The 23455-nt window shown below is 34.8% G+C and overlaps 4 protein-coding genes across 6 annotated transcripts; 1 reads left to right on the top strand and 3 right to left on the bottom strand.

The window, feature by feature from the left end:
- The first annotated feature begins 227 nt into the window (after nt 1–227).
- Nucleotides 228–7676, top strand: dmtf1 (cyclin D binding myb-like transcription factor 1). The gene is made up of 17 exons (XM_016266467.1): nt 228–501; nt 967–1079; nt 1172–1294; nt 1585–1676; nt 2788–2878; nt 2985–3061; nt 3154–3311; nt 3429–3461; nt 3548–3657; nt 4574–4802; nt 4889–5040; nt 5121–5273; nt 5377–5462; nt 5576–5710; nt 6647–6832; nt 6916–7063; nt 7165–7676. The coding sequence occupies exons 1-17, from the start codon at nt 413–415 to the stop codon at nt 7200–7202; spliced, it is 2013 nt and encodes a 670-aa protein (XP_016121953.1). The 5' UTR covers nt 228–412; the 3' UTR covers nt 7203–7676.
- Nucleotides 7677–11120: 3444 nt separating this feature from the next.
- On the bottom strand, nt 11121–13787 carry LOC107580823 (transmembrane protein 243-like). The gene is made up of 4 exons (XM_016266458.1): nt 13508–13787; nt 12078–12128; nt 11885–11989; nt 11121–11750 (listed from the first exon to the last, which is right to left on the bottom strand). Exons 1-4 carry the CDS (start codon nt 13583–13585, stop codon nt 11607–11609), a joined length of 378 nt encoding a protein of 125 aa, XP_016121944.1. The 5' UTR covers nt 13586–13787; the 3' UTR covers nt 11121–11606.
- Nucleotides 13788–13839: 52 nt separating this feature from the next.
- Nucleotides 13840–18401, bottom strand: LOC107581294 (transmembrane protein 243-like). Of its 2 annotated transcripts, XM_016266796.1 has the most exons (6): nt 18297–18401; nt 17687–17800; nt 16128–16365; nt 14698–14748; nt 14505–14609; nt 13840–14370 (listed from the first exon to the last, which is right to left on the bottom strand). In XM_016266796.1, the coding sequence occupies exons 3-6, from the start codon at nt 16203–16205 to the stop codon at nt 14227–14229; spliced, it is 378 nt and encodes a 125-aa protein (XP_016122282.1). In that variant the 5' UTR covers nt 16206–16365; nt 17687–17800; nt 18297–18401; the 3' UTR covers nt 13840–14226. The 2 variants fall into 2 exon arrangements, with proteins under 2 accessions (XP_016122282.1, XP_016122283.1); XM_016266797.1 differs by lacking the exon at nt 17687–17800.
- A 520-nt stretch (nt 18402–18921) lies between these two features.
- On the bottom strand, nt 18922–20755 carry LOC107581293 (meiosis expressed gene 1 protein homolog). 2 transcript variants are annotated; one of them, XM_016266795.1, is made up of 3 exons: nt 20666–20755; nt 20235–20389; nt 18922–19144 (listed from the first exon to the last, which is right to left on the bottom strand). In XM_016266795.1, the coding sequence occupies exons 2-3, from the start codon at nt 20382–20384 to the stop codon at nt 19016–19018; spliced, it is 279 nt and encodes a 92-aa protein (XP_016122281.1). In that variant the 5' UTR covers nt 20385–20389; nt 20666–20755; the 3' UTR covers nt 18922–19015. The 2 variants fall into 2 exon arrangements, with proteins under 2 accessions (XP_016122281.1, XP_016122280.1); XM_016266794.1 differs by having other exon boundaries at nt 20670–20755.
- Nucleotides 20756–23455: the final 2700 nt, after the last annotated feature.

Raw genomic sequence — 23455 nt, 5'->3', positions numbered from 1 at the left:
GACTCTGTTACCCTTTCGGGCTTGAACTGATGGTAAAACTAACGACATTAACTGTCTTGATATTTACTTTGAAAGCTGACGCTTTACAAGGGGCGTTGCATTTCCGACTCGTGCTTGAAATAATGATCTTTAAAATAGCATCATATGACCCCTTTAATACAAGTAACATATTTTCTCCAGGTTTAACAGCAGATGGCGCTGCTGAGACTGCAATTGATGTGAAAGCGTGTTGTGTGCGAGTGCTTACCACATAATAAATCCTTACTCAAAAAGCGTGTTTCGTCCACATATAAGGCGACGACCCACACAAAGGTGCACTTATAAAAGACAAACGAACATTCGGTCAAAAACATTCAAACAGCTTCCAGAAACGGAAGTCACCGGCAGGCATCTGTAGACACTTCCGCTCTGCATGAGGAGTGGCAGAAAAAAAGCGTATCCTCCATCCTGGTATTTGCCTTCATCCTGGTCACTGCGAAGTCCCCGTACCCAAAACAGGAAGTAAGTACCAAAACCAAAGCTAAATTTCACTTTCGCTCACCTCTGTGCGCTGGACTTGTTTCTTTATATTCTACACATGAAAAATAACGCACCGACATCGAATAAATGCCGTCGAGGCCTCACGGCACATAATGTTGCACATAAACATGGCGTCTCATTATTCCTCATCTCCTTAAATTAAATAAGCACACTGGAAATGTACAACAAGGCAGTAATCAGAATGGTGCATACTATGATTTTCTATGAACATAAAATGTTTTCATGCGAGTCATGCATTTGTGTGTTTTATTTAAGTCTGCTTAAATGTCTATGGTTAAATATATTCAGCAACACTGGTTGCAAGCACACCGTCTGAATTTTTACATTAGTATAATGAATATCCAGTATAGTCCACATCAAGTGTTTAGGCTTCTCTTTAGGACATTAGAAGCGAGTCTCTCTGACTCTGTGTGCATTAACCTGTAGGCTGAGCATGAACACAGGGGATGTCCCAGCCACTGTGACCCTTGAATCCATCAGTTCTGTCACATTTACTCAGGACACTGATGGAAACATAATTCTGCACTGCCCTCAGAATGGTGAGATCACAACCTGCGACCCATCTCGTGATATTGTGCTTTATTATATTGTATTTGTTTCTATAATGTTCTTGTATGGTTTGGACATGCAGATGGGAAGGATCTGGGTTCAGCCGGGACCACCGAACCTGTTCACAAACGACTGCGGTTGTCCAGTGAAGATGAAGACCCTCAGGACTCTACCTCAACGGAGTACTCTGTTGTCACTCTGCCAAGTGAGTTTAAACACACAATCACACATCTTTGTGCACCGTTTATACTTAAAGTGACTTTTATACCAAATGATAATGCCAAATGTTTTCATATCGTTTTGCTAAACTTTCCCCTGTTAGCCACTGCTCAATCAAACAGCTTAACCCCAAATTCATGCCTATAGTTGAGTAGTTGTTAGAATATATATATACTATACTATAATATATATAAAATATCACTTGCACTTAGTGACAATATAATGCACTAAACTGTAAAGAGGGATATTTTATGAACTGGTTTGTTCTGATTTTAGTTACAGAAGGTGATGAAAGCTTCGAGGTGACCATGACTGCTACAGAAATGAGAGACGGGGAGCTGGAATCAGACGATCCTTCTGAAATACCGGTAGAATTCATATGTTTATGAGTGCATACAGCTTAGTTATCAGCTTCCATTGCTAGCTTTGCATGGATTTAATACTTCATTTAGAGTCTTATTTATTTATTTTTTTAGGTGATTGTGTATATATGTTAACAGTATTTAGTAAGTTATTAATGATGTAACGATTAACCGCGAGCCGGTTGAAAATCGATTTAAATATGTGACGATTCAAATCGGTTTAGATGCTAAACAAATCGCGATTCATTTAGAGGTAGGAGTTTATATGAATGTATGTCTGAGGGGAACTTACTGTCTTTCGATGGTATTTTTTTCTTTTCCTCTTGCCTCTATATAATTCATATTAAAGTTCATAAGTGCAGCGCTGCTTTGTTTACAGCAGAAACCAAGAAAACGCTGTAAGCGCCACCTGCTGGCAGAGAGTGAATCTGCATCTCATTCAGCTCGTGGGCTGTTTCTGTTTCATGCAGATATTTTTTTATGCATAGTTTCGCAAAACTGAAGTCAAACCATTCTGTTTTTGCTTCAAATTTCGAAACTATACAATGTAATTTAGATTAAAAACTGCTCATGTTGCTTGTATGCAGCATCTTTGTTTGGATCATGATTAAAATGCAGTTGTTGCCTCTAATTTAAACGGAAAGAGCACAGACAAAGCCTTAGTTTGTTTATATGAAGAGATTTATTTTATTTGTGTTACTTATTTATTTGATTTGGGGCTTGTTTTAAAATTAAAAATTTAGTTTTGTTATTTACATTTACATTATATTTAAATGTTGTTAATTAGCAAACGCTTTTATCCAAAGCGACTAACAAATGAGGACAATAGAAGCAATCAAAACCGACAAAAGAACAATAATTTACAAGTGCTATATTATTATATATTTCAATTTAACAAAGAAACGTACAGTATTTTGTCCAAGCAATAATAAAAGGACGAATTAAATTTATAATTGGTCTTAAATCTCATTTTGTAAAAAAAAAAAAAGTGAATCGAATCAAATCGTGAAATCAAAATCATGAATTGAATCGTGAGTTGAGTGAATCGTTACATTTCTATAATTATTTATATATATCATTTTTTATGTAGACCTATAAAAATGTTGTTTGTCAACAGGATAAGGACCAAAAGAAAGATAAAGATGTATCAGCTGTCAGTCAAGCCTGGTTCACCACGAAAGAGGATAAAGACACACTGGTTAATAAGGGTAAGACATATTCCCATAGATACAGGTCTGTATTGTAATCCCAGCACAAGAAATATAGGACCTGATATCAATGCACACAGTCATTGTATTTATCATATATCCTCAGGTCACAAATGGAAACAGGGCATGTGGTCAAAAGAGGAGATTGATCTCCTGATGAGCAACATAGAGCGATATTTAAAGGTGAGCATGCTTTATAGATGCATCACATTTGCTGGAGGTGCCGTCTTTGATTTGCACCCTCAATATTCATCTGTCTGTGCATCCCAACTCAGAGCCGAGGCATTCAAGACCCTGCAGAAATCATCTTTGAGATGTCAAAAGAGGAGCGAAAGGATTTTTACCGCAGTATAGCGTGTGGTTTGAACAGACCGCTGTTCGCTGTATACAGACGTGTACTGCGAATGTACGATAACCGAAACCACGTAGGCAAGTAAGGACGCAGTTTCTTTTATTGATCTCTTAAGCAGATTTACAAACCCAAACTGAAACAATTATATATCTAAAATGACTGGTGTAATATTTGATATGTGCTATTCTTGTTGTTTAGATACACTGATGAGGAGATCAATAAATTGAAGGGGTAAGTTCAGCCATTAATCTTGAATGCCATGAAGTGTGATCTGAGTTTGTGAGTCTACATTGTCAGATTTGGGTGTGTGTTATTAGGCTAAGGGAGAAACATGGAAATGACTGGGCTACCATTGGGACGGCACTTGGCCGCAGTGCTTCGTCTGTCAAGGACCGCTGCCGACTCATGAAGGACACATGCAACACCGGTCAGTTTTTCCAAATTTTCATTTTAGTGTCCCACCGAAGAGGTCGATTATACCAGGAGAAACATATCTGTTTAAAATATTCACTATACTTTTTTACTATATTTACTATAATATTCATTCATAAAAAAAATGAAATACAAATAAATAATATATATTATTTATTTATTTAATTTTATTAGAATTAAAAAAAATTTATTCATTAATAAAATAAATGAAAATAATCATATATAAATTATTTTTTACTTAATTTTATTAATGAATAAATTTTTTTTAATTCTAATAAAATTAAATAAATAAATAATATATATTATTTATTTATTTAATTTTATTAGAATTAAAAAAAATTTATTCATTAATAAAATAAATGAAAATAATCATATATAAATTATTTTTTACTTAATTTTATTAATGAATAATACAATTATTATTATTATATAAATTATAGTAAATATAATTTTTTTAATAGTTAAATATGAATAATTTTAATGATAATATAAATATAATGCTAATTATTTTTGATAATCGAGTTTTAAAATATATTTTATAACATAGAAACAAATGTAAACCAAACATGTTTCTGTTATGAAAGCTATATTTTAAAACTTAATTATTAAGATAATTAGCATTATATTTTTATTATAATTATAATATTTATTAAGTAACTATTAAAAATATTGTAATTGTTCTTTCATTAGAATTATTGAATATATTAAAGTACATTAAACAAATGTTTCTGTTAGATATTTTATAAAACTAATGAATTATTAAAAATAATTGTTATTATAAATTATATAGACTATAAATAATATAATATATTATGTAGTACATTTTATATACTGTATACTTTTTTTGTATTTTTTAGATATATAGTTGTGAAAATGTGACACTAACATCCTCTTAAACTCCCACGCTTCAGGAAAATGGATGGAGGAGGAGGAGAGAAGGTTGGCGGAGGTGGTTCATGAGTTGACTGGCACAGAGGCGGGTGACGTTGTAACTCAGGGAGTCTCTTGGGCATCTGTGGCTGAACTTGTCGGCTCTCGCTCAGAGAAGCAGTGCCGCTCCAAATGGCTCAATTACCTTAACTGGAAACAGAGCGGTGGCACGGAGTGGACCAAAGAAGATGACATCAACCTTGTTCGCAGGTAGTTCACAGCAAAAGGGCCGGCATGGACGGTATATCTGTTCACAAACTAATTATGAATCATTTATGATAACTATGTATGAGCAGGATAGCTGAACTGGATGTGGAGGATGAGAATTACATCAATTGGGACATGCTGGCCGGTGGGTGGAACAGCGTTCGCTCGCCTCAGTGGCTTCGCAGCAAATGGTGGACCATCAAGAGACAAGTGGCCAATCACAAGGAACTTCCCTTTGCCGGTGTGACAAAGTCTTCATAGCTAGCATGTCTGTTATAATGTGAGTTCAGACACTGAAGCAGTGTTTTCTGTGTTGTGTAGTCTTGTTGAAAGGGCTGCAGGATGTTGTGGAGGCACCGCCGTCTGCGATGAACAAGGTCGTGGTGGTTGGTTCCCGATCTGCTAATGCTTCGCCCAGCCCCGTCACCGCACTGCAGATCCCTGTCCAGATTCCAGTGCAGATCACACATGTCTGTGAGTCAATGTGAATGTGGTTTCAGGCTGTGATGCTTGAATTTTGTGGTTATATGAGCTCAGTGCCATTGTAGATTCAATGCACCATTTCTTCTTTTCACAGCTTCTTCAGACGGTGCAAGCGGTACCTCCGACAGTGAAACAATCACGTTGAACTCCGGAGCTCTACAGACCTTTGAATTACTGCCTGTGAGTACCTCAGATTTATTTTGATCATTTCTGGAAAAAATGTTCAAAACTGTAGGAATTATTAAATAATTATAAGCTGTATTTATAAATCATTTGTGTCATTTCCTCCCTAGTCATTTCACCTGCAGCCCACTGGCACCCCTGGAACGTATTTCCTCCAGACAGGAACCAATCAGAGCCTCCCACTCACACTCTCAGCTGCAGCTTCTCCATCTTCACCAGACCAGATTATATTACACAGCCTCACGGTAAGCCTTATGTGTGCACAACGTTCATTAAAGATAACTAAAACTATTAAAAAACATATTTGTTCAATGAAATACAATAACAAATAAAAACCAAAACTTGTTTTATTTCAGTTAGTTGCCAAGGCATTTTTCTTTTACATTTCAACATTTTTTATTTAGTTTGATATTGAATTACTAAAATGACTAAAACTAAAACTGAAATAAAAATGTATAAAAACTATGTAGACATAAAAACAAACTAATAAAAATGACAAAACACACTAAAACTAAACTACTAAACTTTAAAACTAAAATTATACTGACAAAGAACAACTAAAATAAAAACTAATTTACAATATTAATAGAAATTATAATAGTATGCTACTGATACTAAAATATATAAATTTTGCATATGCATACGTAGATTTTTTTTAAAAACAAAAACTAATAAAAATGACAAAAACACAGCAAAATTACTCAAATATAAATAAAAAAGAATGAAAAAGTTTAATAAAACTATTGATAATAAAATATATAAATTTTACATATACATTTGTGATAAGACTAATAAAAATTACAAAGCACAGCAAAATTACTAAAACTGAACTTTAATTAGCAAGTATTTTGCTTTATTTTAAAATTTAAATGACAAAGAAAATATAAACAAAAAAGAATAAAAAATTTTAATAAAACTATTGATAATAAAATATATACATTTTGCATATACATTTGTGATAAAACAAAAAAGTACCAAATTTAAACTTAATGTAATTATTTTAAGTTTTAATTATTTCAATAAAACTAAAATGAAAATAAAAACTAATTCAAAATATTAGTAAAAACTACAATAGTATGTTAATCATACTAAAATGGTGAATATGATATCCCAAAAATAACATGCTGTCACAAAGCCTATAATTCTCTCTCTCTTCTGCCAACTTTTTCCATCTGCATTAGACCGACAATGAGAATGTGACCGTTCAGATGTCCCACCCTGGCATCATCATCCAGACGGTGACCTCGGAGGACCTCTCAGACCCTCTCGGCCAATCAGAGCTGGAGGGAGAGCAGGAGCTAGTGAAGGAAGAGCCTTCAGAAGAACAGAGTGAGGAGAGATCAAAAGATATACAAGAAGGAGAAAAGGTATCGGCTTCCAAAGCCCTTCCAAAAATGAAAGTGCTCTCATGCCACCTTCCTGCTCATGAAATTCTCCTTTCTTTGTTTAGACTCTCGACTCTCCTAAAGTTGAGGAAACGGTAGAGAGTTCTGGCATGGGTGAAGGAGCTGTGCTCATTGTTCCGTCTCCGAGCAGCTTTATTCCTACTAATGAGGACATCAGTGCAGATTCTGTCCTGCCACTAGGAACGCTGACAGGTAATGATGTTAGCTTGCTGGCTGACTAAGTCTGGTAAGTTAGGGTTAGGGAAGGCTAACAGGTAGTGTTAAGCACTCTAACCATTTGATTTTCCATGCAGATCCCATTCTGGAAAACCAGGAAGAGGGATCAGACTGACCAACAAGACACAAAACACTGACTTCAGAGGATATGTTTCCTTATGTAGGGACAAATGCAGCATGCAGGATCATCCAGACATCATCAAAAGAAATGTGCGTGCATCAAAACACTTCAGTATTTATTTATCATGCAAGTTCCTGAGCCTCATATGTGTCTCAGTGCAGTTAAAAACATTAAAGAAGTGACACTTGTTTTTTATGGTGTATTTAAAATTATGTAATACGTTCATTATTTTAAATGTTTGTGTGTGTGTGTATATTAGATTTGACTAGTTTTTGTAGTCTACTTTCCTGCTTAACAGTAATACTTTGCACTGCTCTGATATATTAGAGCGGTTGTACAAGAATGTTTGCATCATTCCAAATGTCCACTAGACTAGATGGCCATAATTTATCAAATGGTTTAAATATTCACCTTACCTGTAAATTAGTGCCTCTGTGTTTATTTATTGAATAAACCACTTTTTTTTTTACCACGTGCATGTCATTACTATTTTGCCATTGAAATGATCTGTTCTCATTAATAAAAAGAGTTGGACTTTTGTAGCTCAGAGATGAATGAACATGGAAGAGGAAATAAATGTTATTGGTTAAATCTTAAATTCTAAACATCTGACTTGTCCCCAAAAGCTGCCTTAAGGTAAGGACTGTATTACTAAGCTAGAATAGCTGACATTTTTTTGCCTGTTTGTTTTGTTAGAGGAGATACGTGTCTAATTTCTGCACCGTAATACCAAACGAAATGGCAAAAATGGTGATTGAGGCTGCTTCCGAACATACATGATAAACATCGTTTTACATGAAAACCAAAACAAAGTCCTCTCACCTTCAACCAGTTATTTTATAAGTGGTTATTAATGCTCTTTCATAGTTTTGAACGTTTTTATTTTTATACATTATGGTTTTGATAACATTTAAGTTATTCATTTTGTTTTTTTTCATCAGGATTATTAGTTTTTGTATTACTATTTATTTATTTATTTTAGTTTTTCTTTTGTTTCACCTGTTTGACTCATAGACTGTATAAAAACAGGTTTGACTTGACACATTTTGCTGTTTGTTTTGTTAGAGGAGATACGTGTCTAATTTCTGCACCGTAATACCAAACGAAATGGCAAAAATGGTGATTGAGGCTGCTTCCGAACATACATGATAAACATCGTTTTACATGAAAACCAAAACAAAGTCCTCTCACCTTCAACCAGTTATTTTATAAGTGGTTATTAATGCTCTTTCATAGTTTTGAATGTTTTTATTTTTATACATTATGGTTTTGATAACATTTAAGTTATTTATTTTGGTTCTTTTCATCAGGATTATTAGTTTTTGTATTACTATTTATTTATTTATTTTAGTTTTTCTTTTATTTCACCTGTTTGACTCATAGACTGTATAAAAACAGGTTTGACTTGACACATTTTGGGACTTTTATAAGGAAACAGGCAAGCGAACAAAACTACATAAATGTTATAATAGATCAATTAAATGTGCACTGTTTTTATTTTATTTTAATTTTTTCTATTGACGATTTATAATATTTTATATTTTTATTTCAATGTAATTAGCAATTCATTTAATTTGATATTTGAACAGATTTGTTACATGACAGCATTAATTCAGTTTTTTTAAGGGTCAAGATCATGTTATCTGCATCTCCTGCACTCCATCAAGCCCCTCCCATAATATCTGTCAGCACTCAAATTAATGCACAACTCTACATTATCTGTATAGCATGTGTGTAAGACTCGAATACAAGTATGAAGTAATCATTTTTTGACGAATAAATCTCTCAGTGAGTAATACTGGCTGTGTCTATAGTATTAAAGACTACACAACATTGTTATTATATTTAAATTAATTTTTAAATGATTATTTTAAATTATTGTCCCTGGATTAGTAAGGTACTCTTGTAATAAAGTAGCGGTGGTAGCGGACAGATTTTAACTATCAATTCTGCTTAAGAAGATGCAATCTAATCCTGTTTACATGAAATAAACCTGCTCCCGAGACAGCAACTCCGGGATGAGCTTCGAAGAACCAAACAATCCAAGATCAGGCCAAACCATCAACAATCACATTTGCCCCAGGTGCATTTAGATAAACTGACAGATTCCACGTTTCTCTGCTGGTTGTGACAAAGTATTAGATTTGTTGTAAAATACATGCAACTTAAATCTAAGACTGGCCACCTTGTCGTTTGTCGTTTTAATGAAAGCTGATAGATGTGTTGACCACACATTAAAACTCACCTGCCTGTAGCTTCCTAGTAACCATTCAGATCTTGATTAGCTTGTTCAGGTGTGTTTGATTAGGGTTGAAGCAACACTCTGCAGGGCTGCGGCTCTCCAGGACCAACGTTTGCCACCCCTATTCTAGATGAAAGTTCAGTGCTTTATCTACTGAGCCACTGAATCTGTAGAGTGGGTTTGTGTTTTGGATGAGGTTTTATTAATAACTTTGTTTGAACTAATGAAGAACAATAGTATTTGGGAGATTTAAATCCAGACGTTGGTGAATGAAAGGCAAACGCTCGTCCACTGAGCCACAGAGTTTGTGATAGCAAGGGTTTTATTGAGATTTTGACTGTTTTACATGATTTGAACTCAGGACTCCCAAGAGCAATGTATTAATAAATCAGTCAGAATCAAATGAACAAACACTCATAATTATCTTTACGAACTTTATTGATCCGTCAAATGTCAAACTCAAACTGATAAACAAACACACAACATGTAAATAACATAATTTGTTATTTTTTTAATTATTATTCTTCATTTTAATAAGAAACATAGGGTCCAACAAACGTGCCGGGAAGTTTCTAGTGGTCCTAAAGGTCTTGATTAGCTGCTTCAGGTGTTTTCAGTCAGTTTGGAGCTAAACTCAGGAAAGTGGCTCAGCAGGAGCAGGATTAAACAGCCCTGTTCCTAATGCAGTTTTACAGATAATTGCAGATACACGTATTGTCCACAAGGTGGTGCTGTGTGCTGACAAACTGATCTGAACTCATGCATGTGTCTGTTTTATTAATTATTAAAAATAAGTCAAAACATTTTGATGTTTAATCATAAGTTTGTCAGCTGTCATTTTAATACAGGGTTTAATTATCATTTGTCCAACTTGATTAGCTGCTTCAGGTGTTTTCAGTCAGTTTGGAGCTAAACTCAGGAAAGTGGCTCAGCAGGAGCAGGATTAAACAGCCCTGTTCCTAATGCAGTTTTACAGATAATTGCAGATACACGTATTGTCCACAAGGTGGTGCTGTGTGCTGACAAACTGATCTGAACTCATGCATGTGTCTGTTCTATTAATTATTAAAAATAAGTCAAAACATTTTGATGTTTAGTCATAAGTTTGTCAGCTGTCATTTCAATACAGGGTTTAATTAGCATTTGTCCAAATCTGTCCTGGGTTCAAATAACCTGTCAATCTTTGCTATAAATGCATGAGTGATCAATCTCTCTGACCAGCCAGTTTGTTCTGTGTAGATCAGTCAGGCTCACTTTACACACTGTTCTTCCACACATCCGGGTAGTGAATATATTTGCCTGCTCACTGTCGCTCTCCTCCATCCATAACCTCCTCCTCACCATCCAGAGCTTCAGATAGAGACTCCGAGCAGGATGAGGATTGGGAAGCGCTCGCTATCCAGATGCTCCTCAAGGGAGAGCTGGAGGATCCATTCCAATTCCCCAAAACCAATCGACCATTAACATAAATGCTGCTCGAGTCTGCAAATAAACACGAGACAACACACAACAATCATTGTTTAACTGTGAACAAACATGATACACATCCGTTTAAATATATAAAAACAAATGCACAATCTCATTTACCCAAATACAAGAATCTTGGAAAGCCTTTTGTTCTGTAGTTTATGCGTGTTTACACTTTTTCACCATATCAAATAACAGTGTTCAGTAACTTAGAAAAATGAACAAAAAGCATATTTTACAATAACTGCTGCATGTCTTTAATCAAGTGCTCTTATTCAAGATTGCATTTCTAATAATTTAAATACAAAATAAAGATTTTTCCTAATTAGGAATGTACCATAGGCGTGTCATGTACAAATATAAAAGCATTATGCATTACATTGCCATGGCTTATTTCAAAACCTCAGAGTCTTTTTTACATTTGCATATAGGTTAAGCTGTGTACAGCATTCAGGTTGCAAAACGTGTACATGGACATCATCCCAGAGTGCTTCTGATCACTAACATACTTGCATCTATAATATGTTTAGTCCGCTAACATGGCTCCCAAAGGCAGACTGGCCCTGCCCACACAAGTGGGGCAGCTAGGAAAAATGAATTCTCCTGATTCAAGAACTCAAGTGGGGTCCCAAAGCACCCACATAATGATGAACATTCCGCTGATTGGGACAGCTCCCGTGGAAAAAGTATTATAAGGCATTGTTCTGTTTATCACGTCCCACGTCATGAAAATACAAGTTGGCACAGATACACAGCAGAACGATGGAACAGAGCATGTAGTAGATCAAGTTGCGAAACTTGGGCTCCAGATCTCCTTGCCTATACCAGTATATCTGAGAGAGAAAGCGATGGATGTGATTTCATTTATTTCGATTAGGAATTGCATTTGAAACCATTTATATCTCTTTGGCACCATTTAAACAATTAAACATAATGCTTTTAGATTACATTGTAAGTTCTTACTCACCAGAACCAACACTGACCCACAGACTAGCATGATACAGATGGAAAAGAAAATATTCAATGGCTTGGGAGGAAGAGAAGGGAAGACAAATGAGCTAATGATGGTCACCTGAAAGAGATGGCAAAAATTTCAGAGTTAATAATGACAATATGATTAACAGACATATACTGAGATCTTTACGAGTAGTAAAACTTACCAGAACGAGTAAAGACGCAAGTCCACCGATCACTAGATTGATGAATCTATCCTGAAAGTGATCGACAAAAATATATTAAATGTAGCTGACGGAATAGTCACATTGTAATTTGTAATCTCATTGTAATTTAAAGGAATAGTTTACCCCAAAAATGTGAAATACAAAAATAAGATTCTATAAGAGACTGTAATCCATAATAACACTTCCTCCTGTGAAAAAGTCCATCTCCTGTTGTCCTCTCACATCAAAGCCCACCGACATATTTGTTTCAGACAAGACCGTTTTTTTACTGGAGAAAGCAACATTACGGATAGAAGTATTTTAGCGGGAATCAACAGTTTAAAGTTGAAATGCCTTAATGATGGATCTGTTTTTTGCAAATAAGCAGCTTTGCACTTCACAAGATGTTAACTGATGGACTGGAGTCGTCTAGATTACTTGTGTATCGTTGTGAAGACGGTGCTCATAGAGCGCGGGAGTGTTGAACAGAGTTTTTTTTTGCCATTTTATAGGCCTTGAACGGTTAAATACACACACTTGTATGTGTCAAAATGCCCGTCTTTTTAAATATCCTCATAAACACAGTAATTTAGGTCTTAAGTGAAAGCAAACAACTGAGAAAGAAAACACGTGTAACAGTATATTGGAAACGGGCAGCTCTTAAAGTGACAGCAGTCTAATATTCCTGCTGTCTGTCATTCATGTTAATCAAACAACAGAAGAGAGAAAATCTCTCACTGCTCTTGACAATCACTTTTGTGACTTTAATAAGAAGAACTATATATTCAATTTACACAGTGAAGAATATGCAGTGTTTTTATACATTTGATTACTTTATACAATGTATGTAGCATTTCTTATTTATTTGTTCTACTGTAGTTTTTTTGTCCTATTGCTCATAATAAGTTTATTATTCTTATTTAATCGCTGACTGTTTACTTGTCTTCAGTGAGCTTGAGTTTTGTTTTTTTTAATTTAGGCTAGTATTAGTTTTTTTGTGATATTTAAACTGGTGACAAGAATGAAATGTTTCTATGGTATCAAATATGTTGAGATCATAAAGACCTTATTTAAAGCAAAAATAACTATATCTTGATAAATATCGTTACTGTGAAATAAAATGACTCGTATCGTGATCCAAGATTTAGGTCATATCGCCCACCCGTAGCTGAGGGTGAGTAGATTTTCTGAAAATGGCATTTGGTGAACTATTCCTTTAAAGTCACAATTAACTAAGCAATAATCCTTCTTTATATTGTTCTGTGCAATCTAAGTAAACATGACAATGCATTCTCAACCTATTTTGCTTCCACAATGTGACATTTTTTTCCTAAGCAAAACTGATATTCAAGAATAAAAACATGGTCTGGAACTGTGTGTTTGTATATAACAATATAATGATACTAATAAAAAAATAGCAGGTGTGTTACCCTGGCCGACGTCTCCCCGAACAGAGGCCTGTTGTCCATGCCGCTGGTGCCATAGGTGCGTGTAGTGAAGTCATCCATGGCCAGAGCAGTGCACACACCCTTTCCTGATATCTTCTACCAGCAGCACCCCCTGTGGAGTGGAGGATAGCAGTGCATGTCCACTGCTGTCTTGGCTGGGTTCGCTCCTCACGGCAAGAGATTCAGAAGCAGGACATAGTCATGGTTGGGTTACCTAGAGCTTTAAAACATTGAAACATTAATTTAGTTCACTCATAATTTCATGGCATGTCAAAGTGTGTATGAGCTAACAAACCCCAGTGCCCCAATTTAAATACAAAATAAAGATTTTTCTTAATTCGGAATGTACCATAGATGTGTCATGTACAAATATAAAAGCATTATGCATTACATTGCCATGGCTTATTTCAAAACCTCAGAGTCTTTTTTACATTTGCATATAGGTTAAGCCGTGTACAGCATTCAGGTTGCAAAACGTGTACATGGACATCATCCCAGAGTGCTTCTGATCACTAACATACTTGCATCTATAATATGTTTAGTCCGCTAACATGGCTCCCAAAGGCAGACTGGCCCTGCCCACACAAGTGGGGCAGCTAGGAAAAATGAATTCTCCTGATTCAAGAACTCAAGTGGGGTCCCAAAGCACCCACATAATGATGAACATTCCGCTGATTGGGACAGCTCCCGTGGAAAAAGTATTATAAGGCATTGTTCTGTTTATCACGTCCCACGTCATGAAAATACAAGTTGGCACAGATACACAGCAGAACGATGGAACAGAGCATGTAGTAGATCAAGTTGCGAAACTTGGGCTCCAGATCTCCTTGCCTATACCAGTATATCTGAGAGAGAAAGCGATGGATGTGATTTCATTTATTTCGATTAGGAATTGCATTTGAAACCATTTATATCTCTTTGGCACCATTTAAACAATTAAACATAATGCTTTTAGATTACATTGTAAGTTCTTACTCACCAGAACCAACACTGACCCACAGACTAGCATGATACAGATGGAAAAGAAAATATTCAATGGCTTGGGAGGAAGAGAAGGGAAGACAAATGAGCTAATGATGGTCACCTGAAAGAGATGGCAAAAATTTCAGAGTTAATAATGACAATATGATTAACAGACATATACTGAGATCTTTACGAGTAGTAAAACTTACCAGAACGAGTAAAGACGCAAGTCCACCGATCACTAGATTGATGAATCTATCCTGAAAGTGATCGACAAAAATATATTAAATGTAGCTGACGGAATAGTCACATTGTAATTTGTAATCTCATTGTAATTTAAAGGAATAGTTTACCCCAAAAATGTGAAATACAAAAATAAGATTCTATAAGAGACTGTAATCCATAATAACACTTCCTCCTGTGAAAAAGTCCATCTCCTGTTGTCCTCTCACATCAAAGCCCACCGACATATTTGTTTCAGACAAGACCGTTTTTTTACTGGAGAAAGCAACATTACGGATAGAAGTATTTTAGCGGGAATCAACAGTTTAAAGTTGAAATGCCTTAATGATGGATCTGTTTTTTGCAAATAAGCAGCTTTGCACTTCACAAGATGTTAACTGATGGACTGGAGTCGTCTAGATTACTTGTGTATCGTTGTGAAGACGGTGCTCATAGAGCGCGGGAGTGTTGAACAGAGTTTTTTTTTGCCATTTTATAGGCCTTGAACGGTTAAATACACACACTTGTATGTGTCAAAATGCCCGTCTTTTTAAATATCCTCATAAACACAGTAATTTAGGTCTTAAGTGAAAGCAAACAACTGAGAAAGAAAACACGTGTAACAGTATATTGGAAACGGGCAGCTCTTAAAGTGACAGCAGTCTAATATTCCTGCTGTCTGTCATTCATGTTAATCAAACAACAGAAGAGAGAAAATCTCTCACTGCTCTTGACAATCACTTTTGTGACTTTAATAAGAAGAACTATATATTCAATTTACACAGTGAAGAATATGCAGTGTTTTTATACATTTGATTACTTTATACAATGTATGTAGCATTTCTTATTTATTTGTTCTACTGTAGTTTTTTTGTCCTATTGCTCATAATAAGTTTATTATTCTTATTTAATCGCTGACTGTTTACTTGTCTTCAGTGAGCTTGAGTTTTGTTTTTTTTAATTTAGGCTAGTATTAGTTTTTTTGTGATATTTAAACTGGTGACAAGAATGAAATGTTTCTATGGTATCAAATATGTTGAGATCATAAAGACCTTATTTAAAGCAAAAATAACTATATCTTGATAAATATCGTTACTGTGAAATAAAATGACTCGTATCGTGATCCAAGATTTAGGTCATATCGCCCACCCGTAGCTGAGGGTGAGTAGATTTTCTGAAAATGGCATTTGGTGAACTATTCCTTTAAAGTCACAATTAACTAAGCAATAATCCTTCTTTATATTGTTCTGTGCAATCTAAGTAAACATGACAATGCATTCTCAACCTATTTTGCTTCCACAATGTGACATTTTTTTCCTAAGCAAAACTGATATTCAAGAATAAAAACATGGTCTGGAACTGTGTGTTTGTATATAACAATATAATGATACTAATAAAAAAATAGCAGGTGTGTTACCCTGGCCGACGTCTCCCCGAACAGAGGCCTGTTGTCCATGCCGCTGGTGCCATAGGTGCGTGTAGTGAAGTCATCCATGGCCAGAGCAGTGCACACACCCTTTCCTGATATCTTCTACCAGCAGCACCCCCTGTGGAGTGGAGGATAGCAGTGCATGTCCACTGCTGTCTTGGCTGGGTTCGCTCCTCACGGCAAGAGATTCAGAAGCAGGACATAGTCATGGTTGGGTTACCTAGAGCTTTAAAACATTGAAACATTAATTTAGTTCACTCATAATTTCATGGCATGTCAAAGTGTGTATGAGCTAACAAACCCCAGTGCCCCAGCACTTTAAAGGGGTCATATGATGCGATTTCAAGTTTTCCTTTCTCTTTGGAGTGTTACAAGCTGATTGTGCATAGATAAGATCCCTGAAGTTGCAAAGACTAAAGTCTCAAAACCAAAGAGATATTCTTTATCAAAGTTAAGACTCTGCCACGCCCCCCTAAAACAGCTCGTTCTAACACGCCCCCACTTGTCTACCTCACTATGTGGAAATATTTGCATAATGCCGCCCAAATGTGCACGCAAAGAAAGAAGGCGTGGTTTCAGTAACCGCAGTTAGTGTTGAAGCAGTCATGTCAGGGAGACGCTGTGTGTTTCTAGGCGAAAGCAAAAGCACTTTATTTGGCCTTCCGAAAGTAGATGCATTTAGGAATCTTTAAGATTACTTACAACAGAACAGCAATGCATTTTATGGACGACCGTTTCGTGAACCTAGGAGAGGAGGTAATTCTGACTTTGCTATGACAATCTGGCGCTTCTGAATCAGCTACGGTTTTGTTATTAGTTTAAGTATTTGCTATTGACTGTTCAAATGCGGAGTTTTGTGCATCGTGTGTGTGTGTGCGTGTGTGTGTACGCGCGTGTGTGTGAGCGAGAGAGACAAGGTCACATCACAGTGGAGTCAGCTGTCTTAACCGACAAAATAATGATCTTTAAAAAAAGCATCATATGACCCCTTTAATGATCTGTCACGAACTTTGCTCCTTTTCACATGAATCCAAAGACTTTTATTACAATGGAGGTTCACAGTAACACAAGCCTGCCTTTCTAATAATCAGCCCAAGGGGCTTGAGTTGATTCAGGCAGCCTGGATCAAGAAACCATAAGGACAGCCTTAAAAATGTGTGATTATTAGTCATGTGAGAGCTTGAGCTTAACATCAGTGCAGAAGGAAACAGGGCTCTGCTCTGTTTACTTGGTTTGTGGCTGGTGCAGAACCCTGTTGGTGTTTATTTAACCATACAGTCACATACAAACATGATATTTAAACAATATTATGCCAATTTATTTGTGTCACAAGTCATCCTTAAAGGGACAGTTCACCTAAAAATGAAACTTCCGTCATCATTTACTCTTTACATTACTGTTATTAATTTTTGTTCTGTAAGTCAAATACGTTTAAAAACAACATGATGTGCACTACTAATAATACTTTTTGGATGAACTATTCCTTTAAAGGGAAAATTAAGTTCTTAAAACATTTCATTTTATGCACACAGCCTAAATCACATTACCTTGGGATCTGAGGCAATTCTTCATTATGATAACGAATAAATTCTAGACGCAGCTCATGCCAAAACTTATCCGAAGATGGAAGCCAATGATGATCTCCAGACTATTTTTCAGCTCTGTAACCAAATAAAGCAAATGCACCATTAGTGTCTAATGTCAATTGCTTTCATTATCTAGTATCGATTGTTCTAGTCTAGTTTCTTCTCAAAAAGGTGGCCTACTTAAAATTGCTTTCTGGTAACAAAACAATCGTACATCACTTTCAGATAACCATGTTCATCTGAACACCTTATCAGTCTAGACTCTAGTAAATGACTTTATTGTTTTGACTGTAATCGGTGCAGGTGCATGAACTGATTTTTGTTTATATATACACTTACATACTGATCAATAAATATCATCCACTAAACTGTATCTTTTTAGTCTGAACATGTCTGAAACCTAATGCTTTCAGCTGAAAAATAAAATGTAAATATGACCACAATCAGATTGCTGTTGTAGATTAATATTAAGCCATGAAAAAGCTAACAAGCTAATGTAAATGAAAACAACCTGTCTGAACGGCACGGAGGGAATTCGAGTATAAGAAACTACTAAACTTACTGAACTTACCTGTATATAACAAACAGAGGGATTTATTGATCACACGGGGGAGTTTTCCGATCAGAGTATTGTCCGCATGACTTCAAACCATCAGTTATGACGACCGCTGCATGAAACCGGAAGTGACGTGCTCTTAAAAGGCCATGTTTATCTTTCTTTTTTTTTGGCACAGACCTCAAATTGTCAACGTTTCCTTTATAATTACCATTGAATGTAAATAAAAAGTGACACAAAATCGAACCAAAATAATCAATAATACTCAATAAAAGGGGTTTTCTTCATGGATTTTGATTATTAATATTGATATTCACAAGCTATTTTGTTTTATTGTCCTATACACCTCATCAGTGTTTGATAACTTTGTCTCAACCCAAAGTTTAAAAAGTAGTCTCTGCATAATTACAAACAATGTACATACATTGATTTATTATATAGTTTGCTGCATAACTAAGGAAAAAGAGCAAACCACTAAAATTGGATAAATGTGTACCTAAACCAACCTAAGTTTAGCTGGTTTGTTTTGGAGAATTTAGTAAAGAGATGAAAGGCTGGCTATTTATAACTATGAAACATTAAATGGTTCATTCGCATGTTTATCAGATCTTTTTTTTTTAATTCAGAAATTGTACCCAGGCTTACATTAAGAATACACTGTGATTATGCATTTTTTTTTAAAGACAGTATTTCAAAACTAAAAAATGAAAAGTGTTGGCTGGGTCGAGGAGCTGTCAGTACGCATACACCTTCACTTTATGGACCTCACGATCTTCACACTCTCGTTTTCTGTTGTAGTAGTAGAATGTGTTATCTCGACGTTGAAGCTTCTTCACAAACCCAGTGTCCGGCCAACGGTCAATCTGAAAGGACAGTACGACAGCATTCAACAGGAAACAGGACTGTTACCTGTAAGCTACGCTGCTGTTCAAAAGTTTGGGATCAGTAACAATTTTCAAGTTTCTTATGCTCATCAAGGCTGCATTTATTTGATCAAAAATACAGAAAAAAGTGAAATATTATTGCAATTTAAAATAACTGTTTTCTATATTAACATTCTTTAAAATATCATTTATTTCTGTGATGCAAAGCTGAATTTTCAGCAGTCATTACTCCAGTCTTCAGTGCCACATGATCCTTCAGAAATCATTCTAATATGCTGATTTGTTATCCATGATAATCTTTTTTGGAACCTGTGATATTTTTTGCAAGATTCTTTGATGAATTAAAAAGAACAGCATTTACTTAAAATAGAAATTTAGATTATAGATTAGAAAAAATAGATTTTTTCCTTCTGTTTTTGAAAGAAATTAATACTTTTAATCAGCAAAGATGTGTTAAATTGATAAAAAAGTGACAATAAACACTTATATTGTTAGAAAAGATTTCTATTTTGAATAAAATGCTGTTCTTTTTTAACTTTCTATTCATCAAAGAATCCCAAAAAAGGTATCACAGGTTCCAAAATAAAAAATATTAAGCAGCAAAAACTGTTTCCAACATTGATAATAAATCAGCATATTATAATGAAGGATCCTGTGACACTGAAGACTGGAGTAATGATGCTGGAAACTCAGCTTTGCGTCACAGAAATAAATTGTATTTTAAAATATATTAAAATAGAAAACCATTATTTTAAATTGCACAATATTACTGTTTTTCCTGTAATTTTGACCGAATAATTGCAGCTTTGGTGAGCAGAAGAGACTTCTTTAAAAAAACAAAAAACAGTCAAATCTTTCTGATCCCAGACTTTTGAGAGCTTTTAATATATGAATAACATGAAATCCAAATATTCAATATATTTACACAGAGAAAATGTACTGTATATTAGAAAACATACACCATGCACACCATTTCTGAATGTGTATGTATAAGGATTGTTTAAGCATTATATAATGTAATAGTGAATACTATTGTATTAATAAAACAAAAACGATCAAAAGTGTATACCTCGACTTGTTTGATTTGTCGGTACTCCAGCTCATCTCTGTATCCAGCTTGCTGAAATCTGTACAGGTCCTCAATCTCTCCTGTCCACTGCTTTGCTCGGCTCATGGACTTTGGCTTAGCGTTGTTATCCAGTAAAACGGCACAGGACATGATTTCTGTGAATGATAACAAATACACCACAGTATTCTCCTCTGGAATAAATACACTTTCACTACAAATTCTGTTCTAGTACAAAGCCAAGTCAAATCAACTTATCACATAATGCAAAAACGTTACGCACAAAAAAACATTGCTCACCTAATCCAGGATATTCTGGATTTACAAACTTTGACAGCTAAGCATCTAGTCTAATCACTCAGAACATGCCTCACACGCTGATATTAAATGACCATTTGTATATAGGTATTATTAATCATATTTTTCATACAAACTTACATTGGCGTGTGTGACACAAGGCTGAATTGTCAACGTGCTCCGTTAGCAAAACAATCCTGCGCATCATGTGTTTCCTAGCAACACGGCGCATAGCGTGAGGAAAACATGGCCAATCAAAAACCAACCCGGAATTCTAGAGTTTGGTTGGCCAATCAAAGCTACACCCGGAAACCTGCCTAGAAGAAACGGACCGAATGCATAATGCATATGCATAATTATTCGCGAAACTTTGCTCGCATTTGTTTCGTCTCAGTCAGTGTTGCCAACTTAGCAGTTTTGTTGCTAAATTCAGCAACTTTTCAGACTACCCTAGCAACTTTTTCTTCCAAAAGCACCTGGCAACAAATGTAGCTATTTTTTTTTTTTTTATTTGGCAGCTTTTAGCAACTTTTGATAAGTGACTCAAACGATAAAAAGGCACAATTGACCATTTAAATTACATAAAAAGAGGAAACCAAAGATGCCTAGCAGTACACACGTTACAGGAATTAAGTTAGCTGCTATTTGCAATTGTTTAATTTAATAGTAATGATAATAATTGAATACTGTTATTTTTCAATTATGAGACCCTTTGTTAGTAGCTTGTACCTGTGGTTGTTGATGAGTTAGTACACTGTAAGAAAAATATGCAGGAAAATGGAAAAGGTGCTAGTAACTTTCCAGGACATTATCCGTTGTAACCCGAAAACACAAAATACAATGCGTAATGCCTTGTGCTTTATATATATATATTTTACATTTTACCTTATTTGTATAGTTATATTTTGTATTTAATCTGTATCTATCTGTATTTATCTTCTACTGTAGTGTTATCTGTACGCACCAAGGGTCTGAGAGTAACGCAGTTTCAATTCTCTGTGTGTATGTGCTGTACATGTGGAAGAATTGACAATAAAGCAGACTTGACTTGACTTGACTTGTAATTAAAAATGCAGGTACAAAAACCTGTGGAAAAATCAATCCAGAAAATTCCTTCATATTAACACAGTAGATTGTGCATTATATATTTTTTTATTACTTTTCTTAGAGTGCAGCATACTAACTAACTACTAATAAACTGCTTTAAAGTATAAAACATAAATTGTAATTGTTCAAAAATTATTGTATAATTCAATGAATTTAAAAATAGTTATTTATATTTTAATATTATTATTATGCATTTATATTGCTACGAACAAATCTAAATGAACATATATAATATATATATATATGTTTTTGTTGAGATTTGACAGCATTTTGCATGTGATTACGTAATGGCGTCATCACACAATGTCATCACAACATCATTCAGCAACTTTTAGCAGCAAACCGACCTTCCTTTAGCAACTTCCCCTGAAGATTAGCTGGCAACACTGGTCTCAGTGTTCAACTGGAAAGAGACCTTTAAGATCTCCAGACGTTTTTGTATCACAAATAAAATGAGAGAAGTATCATACAAGATCGTTCATCGTATTTATCCTGTAAAACAGGTAATTGCAAAGTTTTGTAAAGACATTGACTTGAAGTGTGTTTTCTGTAAAGAGGAAAATGAGAGTATTGTTCATTTATTTTATGATTGTATTTATACAAAATTATTTTGGTGTGATTTGTTTAGTTTTTTTGTTAAACAAAGTATTAATATTGAACTCAAAGAAAAGGATGTTTTATTTTTTTATGTTGACTTCAAGATTTGGTATATTGTGAATTTACTTCGGTAACGCTTTACAATAAGGTTCCATTAGTTAATGTATTAACTAACATGAACAAACAATGAACAATACATTTATTACAGTATGTATTAATCTTTGTTAAGGTTAGTTAATGAAAATACAGTTGTTCATAATTAGTTCATGTTAATTCACAGTGCATTAACTAACGTTAACAAGCACAACTTTTGATTTTAATAATGTAGTAGTAAATGTTGAAATTAACATGAACTAAGATTAATAAATGCTGTAGAAGTATTGTTCATGCTTAGTTCATGTTAACTAAAGTAGTTAACTAATGTTAACTAATGAACCTTATTGTAAAGTGTTACCGAAAATTCTTTATTCACAAATGTAAATGGGCAGTGAAAAAGCCTAATTTGACTCATTTCAGAATAGAAATAGGTCACTACTTGTATACGTTAAAAGAAACAAGAAATAACAAAACAAAAACAAAAAGTAAATTACTTTAAAGCCTTAAATCTATTCTTTGAATAATTTGTAATTATTTGTACTTGTTTACAGACGTGTTTTTTTTATTGCTTTTCTTATTTAGTTTTTATTTATTTATTTTAAGTATTTGCTTTTAATCAGTTTAAATGTTATTGCCTTTATATGTTCTTTGTTCTAAAAATTGCAAAAAAAACAACAACAACACTGGTCTCAGTGTACTATTTTAGAGTATACCGATTATTGTGCCTTTTTGCAATGTTATAATGATTGCTTTGGAGTCCAATAGATGTCGCTGTACGATTCAGGCTATCAAATTACAGATGTTTATTTCCGACTCACGTGATTTCATACCAAAGCGATGCCAGGACCCGGAGGAGGAAGACAGATGCAGGCCAGGGATGTGCTCAGCTCTCAGGGGGGTTTTGAGGGTTTCATCGGCTCAAACTCAGTGCAATCAGCATGAGCTCGTTTGCTGGCCGCATGAAGGAGTATCCCACCATCTCCCTGGACCGATTTGACAGAGAGAATTTGCACGCCAGAGCTTATTTCCTATCTCACTGCCATAAAGGTGCATATATGTATATATCCTTTATGTATATATATATATATATATATATATATATATATATATATATATATAATACACAG

This window comes from Sinocyclocheilus grahami, unplaced genomic scaffold, assembly GCF_001515645.1.
Source record: "Sinocyclocheilus grahami isolate Dianchi unplaced genomic scaffold, SAMN03320097.WGS_v1.1 scaffold33.1, whole genome shotgun sequence".
Lineage (NCBI taxonomy): Eukaryota > Metazoa > Chordata > Actinopteri > Cypriniformes > Cyprinidae > Sinocyclocheilus > Sinocyclocheilus grahami.
Note: the sequence above shows the minus strand (reverse complement) of the source record. Positions and strands in the feature narration are given on the sequence as shown.